The sequence below is a fragment of the Hyperolius riggenbachi genome, chromosome 6 (genome assembly GCF_040937935.1).
Source record: "Hyperolius riggenbachi isolate aHypRig1 chromosome 6, aHypRig1.pri, whole genome shotgun sequence".
Classification (NCBI taxonomy): Eukaryota; Metazoa; Chordata; class Amphibia; order Anura; family Hyperoliidae; genus Hyperolius; species Hyperolius riggenbachi.
Window position 1 is genome coordinate 161662191 of NC_090651.1, and position 18817 is coordinate 161681007.

Here is an 18817-nt window from a genome sequence, read left to right on the forward strand (position 1 = left end):
GTGCTAACTGTTAGCACCGCTTTGTGAATCAAGCCCTAACGGTTTAAGGTATAGGAGGTAAAGGAAAGCTGTGTATGGAGTGGTGGAAATGGTGGTCAGTGGTGTCCTAGGTAGAAGAGTATGCTTGCCTGAAGAGGTGAGTTTTCAGATTGCATCTAAAAAGAGTAAGTGTTCAGGGAGAGTGTTCCAGAGGAGGGAAAAGGATCGAGAGAAGTCTTGCAAGCAGGAGTGAGAAGAGGTGACCAAGGAAGAAAACAGAAGGATATTGTTAGCAGAGCGGAAATTGCGTGTAGGATGGTATCTGGAAATAAGTTGATTTAGATAGGAAGAGCTAGGTTGTGGAGAGCTTTGTAGGCTAAAGTAAGGATTTTAATTGTATTGTTTGTGTAACTGGCAGCCAGTGAAGGGACTGACAGAGGGGGATTGGGCTGGAGAAGCGAGAGGAGAGGTGGATAAGCTGTGCAGCAGAGTTCATAATGGACTGTAACAGGGCTAAACGGTTGGCAGGGAAACCGCAGAGAAGAGAGTAGTCTAGTCGGGAAATAATCAGGGCATGCACCAGACGTTTGGTAGTGTCCTGTGTGAGAAAAGGGTGGATGCGGGAGATTTTTTTTAGGTGGAGGCGACAAGAGGAGGATAGTTTGTCAATGTGTGCTTTGAATGAGAGATTGAGTCCAAAATTACACTTAGACAGCGAGCCTGGAGGGCAGGTGTTATAGAAGTGCCATGGTTGTTTTATAAAAGATAAGCAAGCTGAAATAATATGTGTCGCTAATTCTAACAATATGTAAACCTGAACTGGAGGGAGTAATATTACCACAAAAGTGGTATTTCATTTTAAAGCTAGGAGAATAGAAATATGAGCTCGTTAGCAAACTTACGTTTTCAAAATTATTATAGTACTTTAACAGACATTTTACCTTTCTGTTAACACATAACCCCCCCCCCCCAAAAAAAAAAACAAATGCTCGAAGTGTGTAATATACATGCACATAGAAAGCAATATGTGGTGTTCTTGCAAATATGATGCAGGGCTTTACACTTTGGTGTAACATATAACCATTTTTTCAGTAGTGTGAATGAACCCTTACAGAATCAGAATCAGCCATCCCTTATTCGACGAGTACTATGGTTGTAGTACCCAGAATTGTTTGTAGTACAGATGGCATTGACAACAGAACAACTAAAGGCCCATACACACGTCGGATTTTTCCAAACGACGGGTCGTTTGAACGTCCCGTCGTTCAGTCGTCCGCATGCCAAATCGGGCTTGTGTACAGACTGTCGTTCGGGTGATAAGACTGATTTTGAGCGATCCGCCGGCCGACCAGTCTTATCACCCGAACGACAGTCTGTACACTCACCTGATTTGGCGTGCGGGCGACTGAACGATGGGACGTTCAAACGACCCGTCGTTCGGAAAAATCTGACGTGTGTATGGGCCTTAAAGCGGAATATAACCCTGCATTTCAACTTTGCTCTAAAACATTATTTACAGCATATTATATGCAACCAGCATTTTTTTTTTACTAGACCAGCATTGGAAGGGTTAAACACAGAGGTTTAAAGTTCTGTGGAGAGATATGCAGAAGTTCAGATAGATACATTTAACTAAATAGAATGTAACAAGTGATAAATGTTACACACTCTTTGGCTGTCCTCCAGCTCCTTCTCAGTCAGAGAGAGTGAGTCACATTCCACACTTAGATACATTTATGTAAACAACATGTATCTATCTAAGCTTCGGATGCGTCTGCAGTTCTCTCCAGGAACTTTAAAGCTCTGTGTAACCCTTCCAATGCTGGTCTAGTAAAAAAAAAATGCTGGTTGCATATAATATACTGTAAATAATGTTTTAGAGCAAAGTTGAAATGCAGGGTTATATTCCGCTTTAAGACAAAAGGCAAAACAGAGACAGGACAGCAACACAATAGCAATAGAAGTAAGCAAACTAATACATGTAGGTAGTCATTCAAAGCATTTGAGGGGCGTATGATTGGGCAGGCAATAAATCCTCACGTGAGAGATTAGGAGAGTGCTGAGGAAGAGTGCTGTACCCAAGCAATGCTTGGAGTGTGGGGGTGAGCGGGGAGAGACTTTATTGCTCAATTGATCGAGATCCGCGTGGGGGGGTGGGGGGGGGGGAGGCGGTGGGGGAGGACTGAAATTCAGTCCACCCCTGCCAGGTTCATCCCTCAACTGGAGTTCAGCAGGAAGACAGCCTGAGGAAAGAAGGTGTATATGCGCTTGGTGGTCATAGAGGGGATGGTCCTGTAACTGTGGCCCAATAAAAGGAGCTCAAAGAACCAGTTTCCTGGGTGGGAAGGGTCTTGTGAGATGTTAATGGCTCTTGTCTTCATTCTGGTTGAGTGCAGGAGGTTGCAGGACTGATCCAATGACTCTTTCTGCAGGGCCAATCACTGGCACGTGTAACTTTCACTGGCGGTAGCGCCTGCATACCACACAATGACAGAAGTCAGTCCACTGACCATAGTAAAACAGACATTTTGTCAAATTGTAGTTCCAGTATTTTGTAGTGGCCACATTTCATAAAATCTGCAATCTTACTTTGATATTTTCTATATAAGAGGCAGTATAAAGTTGATATTTTTGAGCTTTAAATTTGCCAACGTACATGTACCTTTCAGTACAACTTTCCAAAGTATATGATACTAATTTAGAGCTAATGGTTTTAACACAACAAGCAGTAAAAATGTGTATTTTATTTGTCCTAGGGCAGCAACAGATCACAATATTGATAACACCACAGCTGTGCTGAGAGAATGGCTAAAGAATGTGCAACAACTGTATCATTTCGTAGAGTGGAGGCCAATGTCTGATCCTCAGTGAGTATTTTGTTAAGAGATTGCTGCTTATTTCTAATTAATCTGTGCCTGCCCATTCCTCGCTTGTTAAGCTGCTCCCATTGGCCAAGGGTCTTCACCTCTAGTCATGTGATTTACAATGGTGCTTTCAAATTTGTGAGCTATTTAAAATGTTCTATCTATCTTATTTTCAAGCAAGTCTTAAAAGTAGATAAAGAAACATGGCTATATGGTCATGGTTATATTTGGTTGTATATTTACTGTAAAAAAAATCCCAAAAATATTTTTATGTGGCAAAAGAAAATGAATTCTTACGATTATCAAATAATTTTAAGGTAAAATCAGAGTCTGATGTTTTCAGTCACTGGCAAGACAATCAGTTATGAGTGACAGACCCTGTTTTATTTAAAGATCACGCAACTCCACCGAACAACGGTCAGACAAATTGTTTGCAAAAAAAAAAAATCAAGACCAATAAGCGGTCGCTCATCATAAATAATTCCATCTGCAAGATGTGTAATAGTCGGAGATGTCTCAAATTGGTGGATGTTGATCTTCACTAATCCACCATGAGGAGACCATTAAACAGATGTGGTGTGTATGGCAGGGTAGTAAGGTGAAAGTAAGGATGAGTGAGCACAGTTTCATGAGACACAAAACTACACCTGCTGCTCGCATGGGTATTTCAGTTACCCAGATGTTCCAGTTACCCAGATGTTTGTCTCTCCACGCTGCACTCCACAATGAGCTGCATCCTCCTGATACTTCTTGTTTCACAGTCAGGACTTCCAGGAAGATAGAGCGCAGCATTGGGTCCTAAGGCAAGAGTCGAATACATCATGATTATGCATAAGGTTTTAAGGCTGAATAATGGCATGTGACCTTCTTTTTGATATATTATGATATTCTTTCCTTATGAAACTCCCAGAGACCTTAAAATTCAAAACTGATATATACAGGGAGGAGGGGTACTTTGACTTCCTTAAGAAAATTTCTCATTACTAGTGCTATACACTTTTCTGAGTCTATATTTTTGGAAAATCACACTGCATTTTTCGCACCACAAGACACACCTGACCATAAGATGCACCTATATTTAAAGGACAAAAACCAAGGAAAAAAAATAGTAAACCTGTTGCATCCATGATGAGTTATAATAGAAACAAAACGCAGTGATCCATCCAAACATATAACCGGTATGGTAAAGGGAGTTATTTAACGTCCATCTCCTGTCACAGATGGAAATACATCTTCTGGTAGCATGATGAGCAGTGCCCAGATGTTAACATAATACCTCCTATACAAGGGTTCTGTCCACATTGCAGTTAAGGGGGCACAGACAAGGATTACAGCATGAAGCCCTGGTTGACTGCAGGGCAGGAAGTGACTGGTAGTAGAAGTGGACAAGACCACCTTAAAGTCCAGTTGGTGTACTCAGAGACCTCTTTCCTGTGCCTTCTTCTGGCTTGTATTGCTGCTGGGCCATGTCACTGTGTTACCTGGTGGCGCACATGAGGAGCCAGGATCACAGAGAAGGACCGCCAGTGACGATAGGAGCCAGAAGAGACACAGAGGTCTCTGAGCATGCTGGCTGGACTGGTAAGGGCTTCCGTGTGCTTTAACTTTGCAGTTGCCATGAGGATTGGTGGGGGGACAGTGATGCCAGACCGAATATGTATTGTTTGGACCATAAGATGCAGTGATTTTTGGTCTGAAAAATACAGTAGTTTTGTTAACAAACAAATAAATGCATTAATCTCTGGGCTGAGCGTAACTATGAATGGAGTCACTGACTATGAGATTTGACACTACTGATGTTTACATAAATGATGTTACTTCTGCGGTTTATTAATGCACTGTGTAGACAAGCCAGTTATCATGCAGCGATTCTTGGGATTTTTTACTCTCTTTCTGTAGATCTTACACTGATGAATTTGGGCCCAAGCATTGGCCACCGTCCAGATTTGCCCATGTGATGAAGCTTCGTCAGGCAGCATTACGCACTGCAAGGGAAAAATGGTCTGATTATATCTTTGTGAGTTGTATTCATTATTTAAATATATACATATCCAAAATGTTTTGTTTTATCTTAGTTTTAGTTAAAAAAAAATTCAGTTTTACCTTTAAAATTATATTTTTAAATACATTTTTTATAGCAAGTTTTAATATTTTTCAGTGTAACTCATGTATTTTTAAACTACGTAAATATAGCTTTATGGATTTACATTCTTTTTTTTTTTTTTTTTTTTATAAAGTACATTGATGTGGACAATTTTCTGACCAATCCTCAAGCATTAAATCTTCTGATAGAAGAAAACAAAACAGTTGTGGCCCCTATGTTGGAATCTCGGACATTATACTCCAATTTCTGGTGCGGTATGACACCCCAGGCAAGTATTACATTGTAAAGCATCTAATTCCTAAGCAATGACTGAAACCTTTCCAGCTATCCTTCTGATATTTTACAGCTGCTTTGACATTTATGAAAAGAAAGGGACTTTAAAAAGTACATTATATTCACTTGACTCACGCAGAAAATAACTGAAAATAGCCAGGCTTTTTATAATTACATAATACTACTATTTTATTGCATTTCAAATAATCTGATATAAATTAGTGACAAAAATAAAAGCTGGTTTCTTATTAGCTGTTTTTTCCATATTTTTCTTAGTGAGAGCTGAGCTACAGATATAAGCATTATAGAGTATAGTGAGTTGGAGTGATTGTGTGTGAAACCTCTAATATGCCGTGAAATGTAAAAATCTATAATAGCTCCTGCTATTATAAATAAATTAATATTAGAAGCAAAACTATATTCACTTCAAGTGTTTCCGTGCAAATCCTAAAAAACACGACCTTTTGATTTTAAAGTGTACCCAAGACGATTTAAAAGTAACAATTCATACATGACACAAACCTTTGTATACTGTATGTGCGCTCACCCAAAAATAATAACATAAAAGGCAATAAAAAAATAGAAAGAAAAAGAAAACAACAACTCTTCAAATTAATATACTCAAAAGTCAATGAACTCAAGTCCGTTTACTTAACCACTTAAGGACTGCAATCTTAAAACCCCTTAAGGACCAGACACTTTTTTTCCATTCAGACCACTGCGGCTTTAATGGTTTTTTGCTCGGTCATACAACCTACCACCTAAATGAATTTTACCTCCTTTTCTTGTCACTAATACAGCTTTATTTTGGTGCTATTTGATTGCTTATTATATACATCAAAAAAGACATGAATTTTGTAAAAAAAAATGATTTTTTTAACCTTCGGTGTATGTTTACACATACCCATGCTGGGTGGGAGAAATATCTCTGTAAATGAAATTTTTTTGATTTTTTTTTTACACACAATTGTCCATTTACAGAGATATTTCTCCCACCCAGCATGGGTATGTGTAAAAATACACCCCAAAACACATTATACTACTTCTCCTGAGTACTGGGATACCACATGTGTGACACTTTTTTGCAGCCTAGGTGCGCTAAGGGGCCCAAAGTCCTATGAGTACCTTCAGGATTTTACAGGTCATTTTGAGGCATTTGGTTTCCTGACTACTCCTCACGGTTTGGGGCCCCTAAAATGCCAGGGCAGTTTAGGAACCCCACAAGTGACCACATTTTAGAAAGACAACACCCCAAGGTATTCCGTTAGGAGTATGGTGAGTTCATAGAAGATTTAATTTTTTGTCACAAGTTAGCGGAAATGATTGTTATTGTTTTTTGTCACAAAGTGTCATTTTCCACTAACTTTGTGAAAAAAAAACAATAAAAATCAATTTCCGCTAACTTGTGACAAAAAATAAAATCTTCTATGAACTCATCATACACCTAACGGAATACCTTGGGGGGTCTTCTTTCTAAAATGGGGTCACTTGTGGGGTTCCTATACTGCCCTGGCAAAACCGTGAGGAGTAGTCTGGAAACCAAATGCCTCAAAATGACTGTTCAGGGGTATAAGCATCTGCAAATTTTGATGACAGGTGGTCTATGAGGGGCTGAATTTTGTGGAACCGGTCATAAGCAGGGTGGCCTCTTAGATCAAGGCTTTTCAACCTGTGGTACGCGTACCCCCAGTGGTACTTTGCTGTTGGCCAGGTGGTACACACCAGGTTTGCCTGCCACTTTATTGCCCACATGCCTCTTGTCCTGGTCCTGTCCTGCCTCCACAAAGTTTGGCTCCCGCTCCCTCGCTCCTTGCTGTGCTGCTCTGCGACATACTTCAGACCTCAGATCAGTGGTGAAGAGACAGCCAGGCAAACGGAGCACAGTGATGGCGCAGATACAGAAAGTGACATCACTGCTCACTTCCTATATTTGAAGTATACACGCCATCACCGCGCAACCAGTGGCGTAACAATAGGGGCTGCAGCCCCTGCACCGGTAGGGCGGCTTGGGGCCCCTTTGGGGCCTGATCAGGGCCGTTTTGGGGGGCAGGAGGGGTTGGAGCATGAGGAGAGAGCATGGCCACACATTGACGGGGAGGGGGGACAGTCCCCCCCTCCCTCACCTCAGGCTCTCCCCTCAGCGATCCCCTCCAGCATCAATCAGTGGCAGCAGGTGGCGGGCAGGAACACATACCTTCATGCGTTCCATGCGCCGGAGGTTCCACTCTCTAAGTTTCTTGTTTAAACAGGAAGTAGTGTGAGGCACTTAGAGATCGGACCCCTCCAAGGTGGAACACGGAGGTATGTGTTCCTGCCCGCCACCTGCTGCCAGTGATTGATGCTGGAGGGGAGCGCTGAGGGAAGAGCCCGAGGTGAGGGGGACTGTCACCCCTCCCTGTTGATGTGGGGGCTACGCTCTCCCCTCTTGCTGCTACCCCTCCTGCCCCCCCAAAATGGCCCTGACCTGGCCCGGGGGGCTCATCCAAACTTTTGAAGGGGAGCCCGGTGATTTCTAGTTTCTCCCCTGCGTGCACCGTTTGCCTGGCTGTCTCTTCACTGCAACTGGCTTACCGATGATGAGGTGTTAACTATATCGCAGGGCAGCACAGCAAGGAGTGAGCAAGGGGGAGCCGAACTTTGTGGTGAGTCACTGCCTAGCTCACAGCTCTCTGGTGGTGGGGCCAGGCTACCTATAATTAAGCGGGGGGGGGGGGGGGGGGGGGGGCGGAGACGAACTTGCAAGGCTACCTATATTGGCAAACTACTTCCAGATTGCCAATACTGACGATCTGTAGGCTAGCAATCTAGTTGTAGTGTTTTTTCCCACCAATGCCTCCTACTTTTCCCCTCCCATATGCTCTTTTTTGTGTGTACCTGTAAGAAAAAAGTGGCCCTGGAAGGTACTTACCTCAGGGAGGGGAAGGCCTTTGTATCCTAAACAGATTTCCCCCCTCCTCCTCAGTAGATAGGATCCAGCGCTGGGAGCCCCAAAGTTCTCCTTGTCGGTGTGTGCGCATGCGCAGTAGCTGCTCTCCGTTCAGGCTCCAGCAGAAACAGCCAAGCCCAATCACGTCCGATCTACTGCGCAGGCACACTGGTGGTACTTTTTAGGTGATAAAAGTGGTAGAATTAGTGAAGAGGTTGAAAAGTCCTGCTCTAGACACACACACAAACACCACACACACAGTGACCACACACACCATAAACACACACACACACGTTCTCAGCAACTATATTTGTTTTTGCTTGACTGCAGTGCTTGAGTTTAGGTCTTCTTTAAAGGGGAAATGAAGAATATGGTGACTGCCATATTTATTTCCTCTTAACCTCCTTAGCGGTATGCCCGACACAGTGTCGGGCATACCGCTGGCGGTCCCCAGGAGTCCCCCAGTATAATTTTTTGAGATCGCATAGTTATAATAGCTTCAATAGCACTAGGCTAGCTAGCAGTGGTGGCCGGCATCCCGATTACTTTTGATCCCCTCCGATCGCCGCTAAATACATTACCCCAGGGCCGGATTTCTACATTTTACCGCCCAAGGCCCACTGTCACCAGCCCCCCCCCTCCCCCGCATACATTAAAAAATATAGCACATCAAAAAAATAGGGCAGGGTGATGCTGATAATGAAATCTTGCTACTAACGTTATTTAATGCATTACATAACCTTAGAAACAAGATGTAATTGCCGGTATCTCATTATGTACATTACCTGGCAATCGCATCGCTCTCCATTTCCTGGTTGGTTTGCAGGAGTCCTGCAGCAAGTTAATTACCATGTGGAGACTGAAGCTGCATGGTGATTGGCTGGCTGAAGGACAGCTGCCAACTAACTAGAAAGTGGAAGAGACGTGATGTCTCAGGACTAAGTAATGTATCCCTTCACCCCTGCCTAATCTCACACTGAACCCTCCCTCTACCTATGCCTAACTCTAAGACCCCCCAGGTGCCTAAAGCTGGCCACTAACGGTCCAATTTCTAGCGAAAAATCGTTCGAGCGATCAGAAATTCTGATCGGACGAAAAATCGTTCACTACACCATCAACTAACCAATCCTTGCTTCCTATCTATCACGACCACCAAGAAAATCCAAATTTTTGTTCGACGAAAATTCATTCGGGCGACATTTTTTTCACTCGTTCATAATCGATCGAGTCCACCAATGGAGATTATTTACAACCAATCCGATCACAATTTCTGATCGCTCGAACGATTTTTCGCTAGAAATTGGACCGTTAGTGGCCAGCTTAACACTAACCACTCCATCCCCTGCTGCCTAACACTAACCACTCCATCCCCTGCTGCCTAACTCCAACCACTCCATCCCCTGCTGCCTAACTCCAACCACTCCATCCCCTGCTGCCTAACTCTAACCACTCCACTCCCGCTGCCTAACACTAACCACTCCATCCCACTGCCTAACCCTTACTCTCTGCGCAAATTTACCTACTCACTGCCGCCATAAGCAGCACGATTAGCCATAATTTAAGCTGCCTGTTGCAAATTGTGGCTGTTGCCACAAATTGCTAGATAGCTTCCCCCCCCCATCCCTCCTCTTTTCAGTATAGGCTGCTGTCCCACCTTTCAAATTTCCCCCTACCTTTAGTATAGGTAGCTCTCTCTCCCATCCCTTCAGTCAGTATAGCTAGCCTTCTCCCATTTTATAGATATCTTTCTCCTCCACCCTCTTTTCAGTGTAGGCAGCTGTCCCTCCAATCCCTCCCCCAATATCCCCCTCTCTTTATTATATGTAGCTCTTTCCCCTCCTCCCTCCCTTCAGTATAGCTAGCCATCTCCCCCCATCCCCCCCTCCCTCCCTAAAGTATTAGCTAGCTGTCTCCTGCACAGTAATTTTAGAATGCAGGAAGTACCTCACAGTAGCCGGCTGCAGCCTTTTCTCCCGTGGGAATATCTACCACAGCAGACACCCTGGATGCTGGAGGACTGTTAGCAGGCAGCTCAGTAACTTTTTTTCAGAGGAGAGGGGGGAAGGTCTCGATCTGGTCGGCTCCTGCACGCTGGGGTTCTGATGCATCCATCAGCCCCAGCGGCACCGCGAGACCTCCCAATCCACTACACACTTCTGGCTGGGCTCAGCCATATTGACGTCACGTCACAGGATTGTCAGCGGACAATGGGCTGAGTGTTGCGCCCGCTGCTGCTACACTGCGTGGGACTCGGACTCGGGAGAGAGAGAGTCTAGCTGTTGTAGGCTCTCACTCTCTGCACCGCAACTTCCGTTCTCGCAGTAGCCTCGGCCGCCCCCACTAGCTGCTCACACAGAAACAGAGTGAAGCGGGACGGGCGGCTGCAAACTTGCAGAGCAAGTGGCTGACAGTTATGGCGGCAGGTGACAAGCATAGTGTCACCCGCCCCATGTACTTTAGCTGAGTCTGGCACCCTAGTCCTGTGCCTTGGGGGCCTTTCCATAAATCCGGCCCTGCATTACCCCCCTTGGATCCAGCGATCGCGCAGCCTCCCTGTACATCTCCAGTCCTCTCTATGGGGAGGATCGGGTCTGCGCATGACGTCATGCGGAGCTGTCCAGGGAGGCTGCGCCGATCACTGGATCCAGGCTGGGTAATGTATTTAGCGGCGATCGGGGGGATCAAAGGTAATCGGGGGGTGCCGGCCACCACTGCTCACTAGCCTAGTGCTAGCTGAAGCTATTACAACGATGCAATCTCAAAAAATTATACTGGGGGACTCTCGGCTGCAAACCCTCCCGAGCGGCGTAATGCTCAGGGGGTTAAACTATACGAGTCAGCCCTGCTGATCTATGTCTCTGCAGAAGCGTCTGAACCACACCAGAAACAAACATGCAGCTAACCTTGTCAGATCTGACAATAATGTCAGAAACACCTGATCTGCATGTGCTTGTTCAGGAGCTATGGCTAAAAGTATTAGAGGCAGAGGCTCAGCATAATAGCCAAGTAACTGACATTGCTTAAAAGGAAATTAATATGGCAGCCTCAATATCACTCTCACTTCAATTCTCCTTTAACTGCTCACTTTTTTCACTGTAGTGGTCCTTAAACAGTTGAAATTTGACAGTTGGAAAATTACAGTTTAAAAAAGACAGTTAGAAAATGGCAGCTGAAAAACTGTTTACATTTGGCTGTTGAAAAATGACAGTTGAAATTCGGCAGTTTTAAAATTACAGTTGAAAAACAGCAGCTTAAATTTGGCAGTTGAAAAACAACAGTTGAACTGTCGTTTTTCAACTGTCATTTTCCAGCTGCCATTCTCCAACTGTTGTTTTCCAACTGCCATTTTCCAACTGTCATTTTCCAACTGCCATTTTCCAACTGCCATTTTTTCAACTGTCATTTTCCAACTGTCATTTTTCAACTGCCATTTTCCAACTGTCATTTTCCAACTGTCATTTTCTTACTGCCAATTTCCAACTGTCATTTTTCAACTGCCATTTTCCAACTGCCATTTTCCAACTGTCATTTTTCAACTGTCATTTTCCAACTGACATTTTCCAACTGACATTTTCCAACTGTCATTTCCAACTGTCATTTTCCAACTGTCATTTTCTAACTGCCAATTTCCAACTGCCATTTTCCAACTGTAATTTTCCAACTGCCATTTTCCAACTGTCATTTTTCAACTGCCATTTTCCAACTGTCATTTTCTAACTGCCATTTTCCAACTGTCATTTTCTAACTGCCAATTTCCAACTGTCATTTTTCAACTGCCATTTTTCAACTGCCATTTTCCAACTGTCATTTTCCAACTGTCATTTTCTAACTGCCAATTTCCAACTGTCATTTTTCAACTGCCATTTTCCAACTGCCATTTTCCAACTGCCATTTTCCAACTGCCATTTTCCAACTGTCATTTTCTAACTGCCATTTTCCAACTGTCATTTTCTAACTGCCAATTTCCAACTGTCATTTTTCAACTGCCATTTTCCAACTGTCATTTTCTAACTGCCATTTTCCAACTGTCATGTTTCAACTGTCATTTTCCAACTGCCATTTTCCAACTGTCATTTTTCAACTGTCATTTTCCAACTGTCATTTTCTTACTGCCATTTTCAACTGCCATTTTCCAACTGTCATTTTTCAACTGCCATTTTCAACTGCCATTTTCCAACTGCCATTTTCCAACTGTCATTTTCCAACTGTCATTTTCCAACTGCCATTTTCCAACTGTCATTTTTCAACTGCCATTTTTCAACTGTCATTTTCCAAACGTCATTTTTCAACTGCCATTTTCCAACTGTCATCTGCTGTTTGCTTGCTGATAAGGCCTAATTAGAAAGGCTAATCTCTCTAGACCAGGGCTTTGCACCTGTGGTACACGTACCACCGGTGGTACTTTGCTGTTTGCCAGGTGGTACACACTAGGTTTGGCTGCCACTTTGTTGTTCACCTGCCACTTGTCCTGGTCATGTCCTGCCTCCACAAAGTTTGGCTCCCCCTCCCTAGCTTCTTGCTGTGCTGCTCTGCAGCATACTTCAGACCTCAGATCAGTGGGGAAGAGACAACCAGGCGACCGGTGCACAGTGATGGCGCAGATACAGAAAGTGACATCACTGCTCACTTCCTGTATTTGAAGTATACACGCCGTCACCGTGCACTGTTTCCCTGGCTGTCTCTTCACTGCGGCTGGCTTACCCATGATAAGGTGTGAACTGTATCGCAGGGCAGCACAGCAAGGAGTGAGCAAGGGAGAGCCGAACTTTGTGGTGAGTCACTGCCTAGCTCTCAGCTCTCTGGTGGTGGGGCTAGGCTGCCTATAATTAAGCAGGAGTGGGGGAGAGGAACTTGCAAGGCTACCTATATTGGCAATCTACCTCCAGATTGCCAATACTGACAATCTGTAGGCTAGTAATCTAATTGTAATCTTTTCCCCACCAATACCTCCTACTTTTCCTCTCCCATATGCCCTTTTTTCTTAAAGTGAACCTGTAAGAAAAAAGTGCCCCCGGGGGGTACTTACCTCAGGGAGGGGAGACCTTTGTATCCTGAAGAGGCTTCCCCCTTCCTCCTCAGTAGAGGGGATCCAGCACTGGGAGCCCCAAAGTTCTCCTCGTCGGTGTGCATGCGCAGTAGCTGCTCTCCGTTCAGGCTCCAGCAGAAACAGCCAAGCCCAATCACGTCCAATCTACTGCGCAGGCACACTGGTGGTACTTGAAAATTTTCAGGCGATAAAAGTGGTACAATTAGTGAAAAGGTTGAAAAGCCCTGTCTTAGATGACAGGTTCTATTGGCACTGAAGTGCAGGAAGCGCAGGATGTTCTCAAATCGTGACCTGGACATGGCAGCACAGAATATGGGCATGTGATATATTGGGTGCGTAGACCAATAAGACCGCAATACAATCTTTTTGACTAGACCCATGTTAAGGAGAGGGCCCCAAAAAATGTTACGTTTGGAAACTTGGAGTGGTTTTCACGGAAAAGGCTGGGCATGGTAGCTTCTTGGATTGGAGGTTGCGTATTGTGTGGCATAACGGTTGGTCTCAGCCACAATTAAGTCATAGAGACCAGCAGTGATCAGAAAAAAAAATTCTGTCACTGCGGTGGGGCGGGTGAGGGTTTGGCTGGGTGATCAGAAGCTGGCAGGGGGCAGATTAGGGCCTGATCTGATTTCTACTGCCTACTGTAAGTGACAACAACATAGGAGAAAAGTAATTTACTCTGGAAGAAATGTACTTCTTATTTTTATATGTTTGCACATATTTTAAATTTTACAGTTTTTCACTGTAGTGCCCCTTTAAGCATACCCACAACTAATTAATTATACCCTCACACCTACCAGCATGATGTTTGTAATTATATCCCCCTGGGTTCCTTGTATTTCATTGCATTGCACTGAATGGAGCTGCCGACCCTGGGGAAAATAACGAAAACTAAAAGGCGTAGGGTGGCGGTTTATATATCATTGGAAAGAGGAGAAAGAGAGCTTCAAAATGGTATGCATCTTTCCATAGTTACTGCACTGCTCGGAGTCCCTTTAAATTGAAAGTGAATGTTTTGGACTTGTTCAGAGTGTAGACGTAAACGTAAACAATTTACGTTACTTTTAGGTTAATTCTTGCTTGCCTGCAATGGCAAATTATTAAAATTACTTTTATGCATAATTGATCTTTTATTCAATTTAAGCTAAATAGAAATGGAAATTATGTTTCCTGTTACTCACATTTGTTGTGACAGGGCAATTATTTTTCTTAATCTGTTGCTGTTTCTGTTGGGTGCATTTTCTTTCCATAATATCAGAACAGAAAATAAATTAAATTCCCTTATGGGGAAGCATAAAATGTTACAAACATTCTTAACGTTGTGAAATGTAAACTTAAAGCGGAATATAACCCTGCATTTCAACTTTGCTCTAAAACATTATTTACAGCATATTAAATGCAACCAGCATTTTTTTTTTTACTAGACCAGCATTGGAAGGGTTACACACAGAGCTTTAGGGGCCGTTCACATTACAAACACGGACGGCCACGCGTGCGGAACGCAACGCATGCGAACGCACGCCATCTGCGTTTGTATGCGTTGTGTGGCTGTTCCCATCACTGAAAAGTGAATGGGACAGCCGCGAGTTTTTGCAAAAACCGCGTGCAGCATGCGTTACCGGACCGCACTGGTCCGGAACGCATGCAGTGTGAACATCAGACAGTGCAGTCTATGCACTGTCTGATGTCGTGCGTGTCATGCACGCATTTCCAAAACGCGGCAGGAAACATGTGCAATGTGAACGGGGCCTCAAGGTTCCATGGAGAGAAATGCTGTTGCAGCCGAAGTTTAGATAGATACATTTAAGTAAACACAATGTAACAAGTGTGGAATGTGACACACACTCTGACTGTGCAGGAGCTCCCGGACACAGAGAGAGAGAGTGAGTCACATTCCACACTTGTTACGTTGTGTTTACTTAAAAGTATCCATCTAAACTTCGGCTGCGGCAGCATTTCTCTCCACGGAACTTTAAAGCTCTGTGTGTAACCCTTCCAATGCTGGTCTAGTAAAAAAAAAATGCTGGTTGCATATAATATGCTTTGTGTTTTAGAGCAAAGTTAAATTGCTGGGTTATATTCCGCTTTAACAAATATAACTTTCTCACTTAATGTGGAATCAAACAAGCACTTGACTTAAGATAGTGGAAAAATAGGATAAAGCTGAGAGTCTTAAAGTGTTGTAAGTAGGATACAATGAAGGGTCAGCATATGTGATAATGTACTCACCAAGGTGGGTTACCACTCTAAGGCCTGAAACCCACTAGCAGCCTTTTCTGATTTGAAAATGCAATGCTATGGAGGATTTTTTTTTTTTAAAAAAAAGCACATCCCTCAAGTGGGGTCACACAGCTAGCATTACATTAGCAAGAGCTTTTCAAATCACAAGCACTTAGAAAAGTGCTGATAGTGGGTTCCAGGCCTAAGGGCTGCTGAGGAGGTTAGCCCAACCCCACTCAGGCTGTAAAGAAATCCCAAAAAAATGATCCTATGAATGAACCAGGAAACAACCTGGTATACAGGTAACAGACTATTATAGGCACACAATCGAAATAACAGGTTTAAAATACATAAAATGTAATGCAAGAGGTGGACTTACTTCTAAAGAGGAATTGTTATTAGTAGAACATGTGACAGCACATTTATATATTTATTTATTTATATTTATGTATAGGCATTAATATGAGGATGTGGTATTATCGTGAAATAAATGAGCATAATTTTTATGCTAATTTTCTTATATTTGTAATCAATCCATCTTTAGTAACTGTCAAATTTATCTTTTCTTGTCTCTTCTATGCTTAACTTCTGAACCATTCCCTCACCGTTGGGGAACTATTTGGATTTCCACTTGAGAGGGATCAGGCTTTGGGCTGCATTAAACACATGTGGAACTACCATTTTCCTATATTGTTTAATTTTGTTAAATGTAAAAGAACACATCGAGAAGAGCCTTCTATCTTCTGGGCTGATACTAGTCTGGATGTCCTCACGACCTCCCTTCAGTACCCATCTAGTCTGGGCGTGACCAGAGAAGATGCAAAAAGGTCTCCACACCCTCTCCAACATCTATCATCCCCAGTCCCATAGATCACAGCCAATCTATCTGGAGTATGATACCATCTGGTCATAACTTTAAAATTACCCTCCTGAATCTTTGTGTTAATAGATGAGGTATGGGATTTTCAGAGTACTGTATCTCTGTAAAAGTTTTCCAGTGTGAATCCAGTTTCCCTCTCCCATGCCCTTAGGTATAACAAAGGGGCCTGACTATCCAGTTCCAGCAGAAGTTGGTATAAGGTAGACACTGCATGCTCAACCTTGGACTTTTTAATGAACAAGGTTACCCAATCTGATGTGTACATGGAGTTTTGCCACCCAGTCAGGCACACTGCCTCGCAGTCTGATACCCTCTCTTTATCATCAAAAATGAGAGTAATTGTGTGAAGTCAAGCCTCAACTTGTCTTAACCTCCAAAAGTCAAAGGGGAACTGTGTGTAGTCTTCTCTAAGCTCCTGAATAGTCTTAAGTCTGGTCCTGAGCCAAAGATGACCCAAGCATGGTGTTTGGCCTTCGCCCTACATCCTAAAAAAGCCCATTCAGACCTGGTCTAAACAGGGGAAACCCTTCTATCGGAGTCATCAGAGATACATCTTTTAACCAGTTATGTTTTTTTATTTAATAAGTCTCCTATCCATAGGGCATTGATGGTCCAAGTTGGACACCACTCTGAGAGTTTTCCAGATGATGCTGGAATCTACTTTGCCTTTGCTAAGTCCCTGCCAGCTAGTGTTTTCTCCAGTACTATCCACCCTTTTGAGTGAACCCCATAGTTCCGGTCTAATAGTCTGTTCAAGGCAATTGCACTATAGTAATTTTTTACATCTGACAGACCTAATCTCCTGCCGCCCCCATCTTAACGCCTAATTAGTGTGCTGTATACTAATCTAGGTGGTCTCTTCCTCCAGACAAATTATATCCATAGAATTCTAATGCTGGGCATACACGGCATTTTGCTTCCTTATCAATCGAGCCGCTGATGGCTCGATTGATAATATCCAACAGGTCCGATGACCTGCTGGATTGATTCCCCGCTCGATCCCCGTCTGCTATCAATAGCGGGGAATCGAGCAGCTGATAAGGAGCGCCGGCGGGGACGAGCGGGAATTGATCCGCGCATGCACGGACGAGCGGGGATGGCCCGGCATTGAGCCAGCGGCTCGATCCGGCGCATAGTTGTATAGGTGTACGCCCAGCATTATGCTGGGCATACACGGTATTTTGCTTCCTTAATGACCTGCCGGATAGATTCCCCGCTCGATCCCCGCCGGCGGACAATAACGCATAATTGTATAGGTGTATGCCCAGCATAAGTCTAGCAAAAAAATGTTTTAGGGAGAGGGGTGGGTATCATGCTTAAGAAAAAGAGAACCTTGGGCATGACAGTAAATTTCAGAATGCTAACTCACCAAAAACAAGTGAATTGATCTGTGTCCCATCTCGTCAAATACTTCCCCGGGGCATCTAGTAGCAGTTGGAAATTAAGACTATAAAGAAGGCCAAGGTCAGCGGTAGATTGATCCCTAAGTACTTTAATATGACAGTGAGGGAAGGGATAGTTCTGAGTGATCTTTTAATCTTCCTCCTACCCCACATTGTTAGTAATGAACTCTAACTTGGACAGCTCAGCCAAAAGATTGGGTAGTGTGGATGTTAAATACTTTAGTACTGTGTAATGTTAACTTTCAGGATTTAATATTTGTTATTGTGTGACCACCAGTAGACACAGACCGATATAATTTCAGTGAGTGTAGACTCTTCCAAGGACTGTGGAGAAGCATGTGACTGAACTGATCAGGTGACTGATTTGCAAATCCACGAATGGTTGTTCATTATTATCCCTCTCCTATGCTTTTCTATTGTGCATAGAAGGTGACATTTCCTATACACAAATCCGAGCTTATAAAATAAACCGTTTAGAAGATTGCAGTTCTTATTTCCATGTATTGCTATTTTTTTTAAAATCTACTATAATGCATTTTCAGGGCTATTATAAAAGGACTCCTGACTATATACTCATAAGAGAATGGAAGAAGACGGGATGTTTCCCTGTACCAATGATCCATTCAACTATGCTTATTGACCTTCGAAAAGAAGCATCATTACAGCTTCAGTTTTTTCCTCCACATGAAGACTTTACTTGGTCATTTGATGACATCATTGTATTTGCCTTCTCCTGCAGGCAAGCAGGTATGCTCTTACAGGACACATTTTATTTTTTTTACATATGTACAAAGCTATCCAATGAAAGGAAAATATAGTGTATAAAGTACTGCTGACAAACAAAGGCAATTGTTAATCATTTCTTTACTCATCAACCTGAAGCTAAAGTGTAATGACCCTCATTTAAGTCACTTTTTTCCCAAGTTTTCTCTTAGGGGATAATTTTTCATCTGTTTCAAATAACTTTTCAACACTCTGCAATTGAATAACTACCTAAAAGTCGGGAAAAAAGTACTGTCAAAATTAATCTGAGTATTCTCTTTGTTGCTGGTGGCTTAAAAGGCATTTTATTGATAACATTTAACATAACACTGAACATTTCTTATAGGTTTTCTCTAAGG

The 18817-nt window shown here is 43.2% G+C and overlaps 1 protein-coding gene across 4 annotated transcripts in view; it reads left to right on the top strand.

Moving 5' to 3' along the window:
• COLGALT2 (collagen beta(1-O)galactosyltransferase 2) overlaps positions 1–18817 on the top strand; it is a 256782-nt gene that overhangs the window by 89259 nt on the left and 148706 nt on the right. For all 4 annotated transcript variants that reach the window (XM_068240130.1, XM_068240129.1, XM_068240128.1 and 1 more), the window contains 4 exons: positions 2736–2846; positions 4743–4860; positions 5081–5215; positions 18239–18443. In XM_068240130.1, the coding sequence (XP_068096231.1) occupies positions 2736–2846; positions 4743–4860; positions 5081–5215; positions 18239–18443 (569 nt within the window). The remainder of the gene's footprint in view (positions 1–2735; positions 2847–4742; positions 4861–5080; positions 5216–18238; positions 18444–18817) is intronic.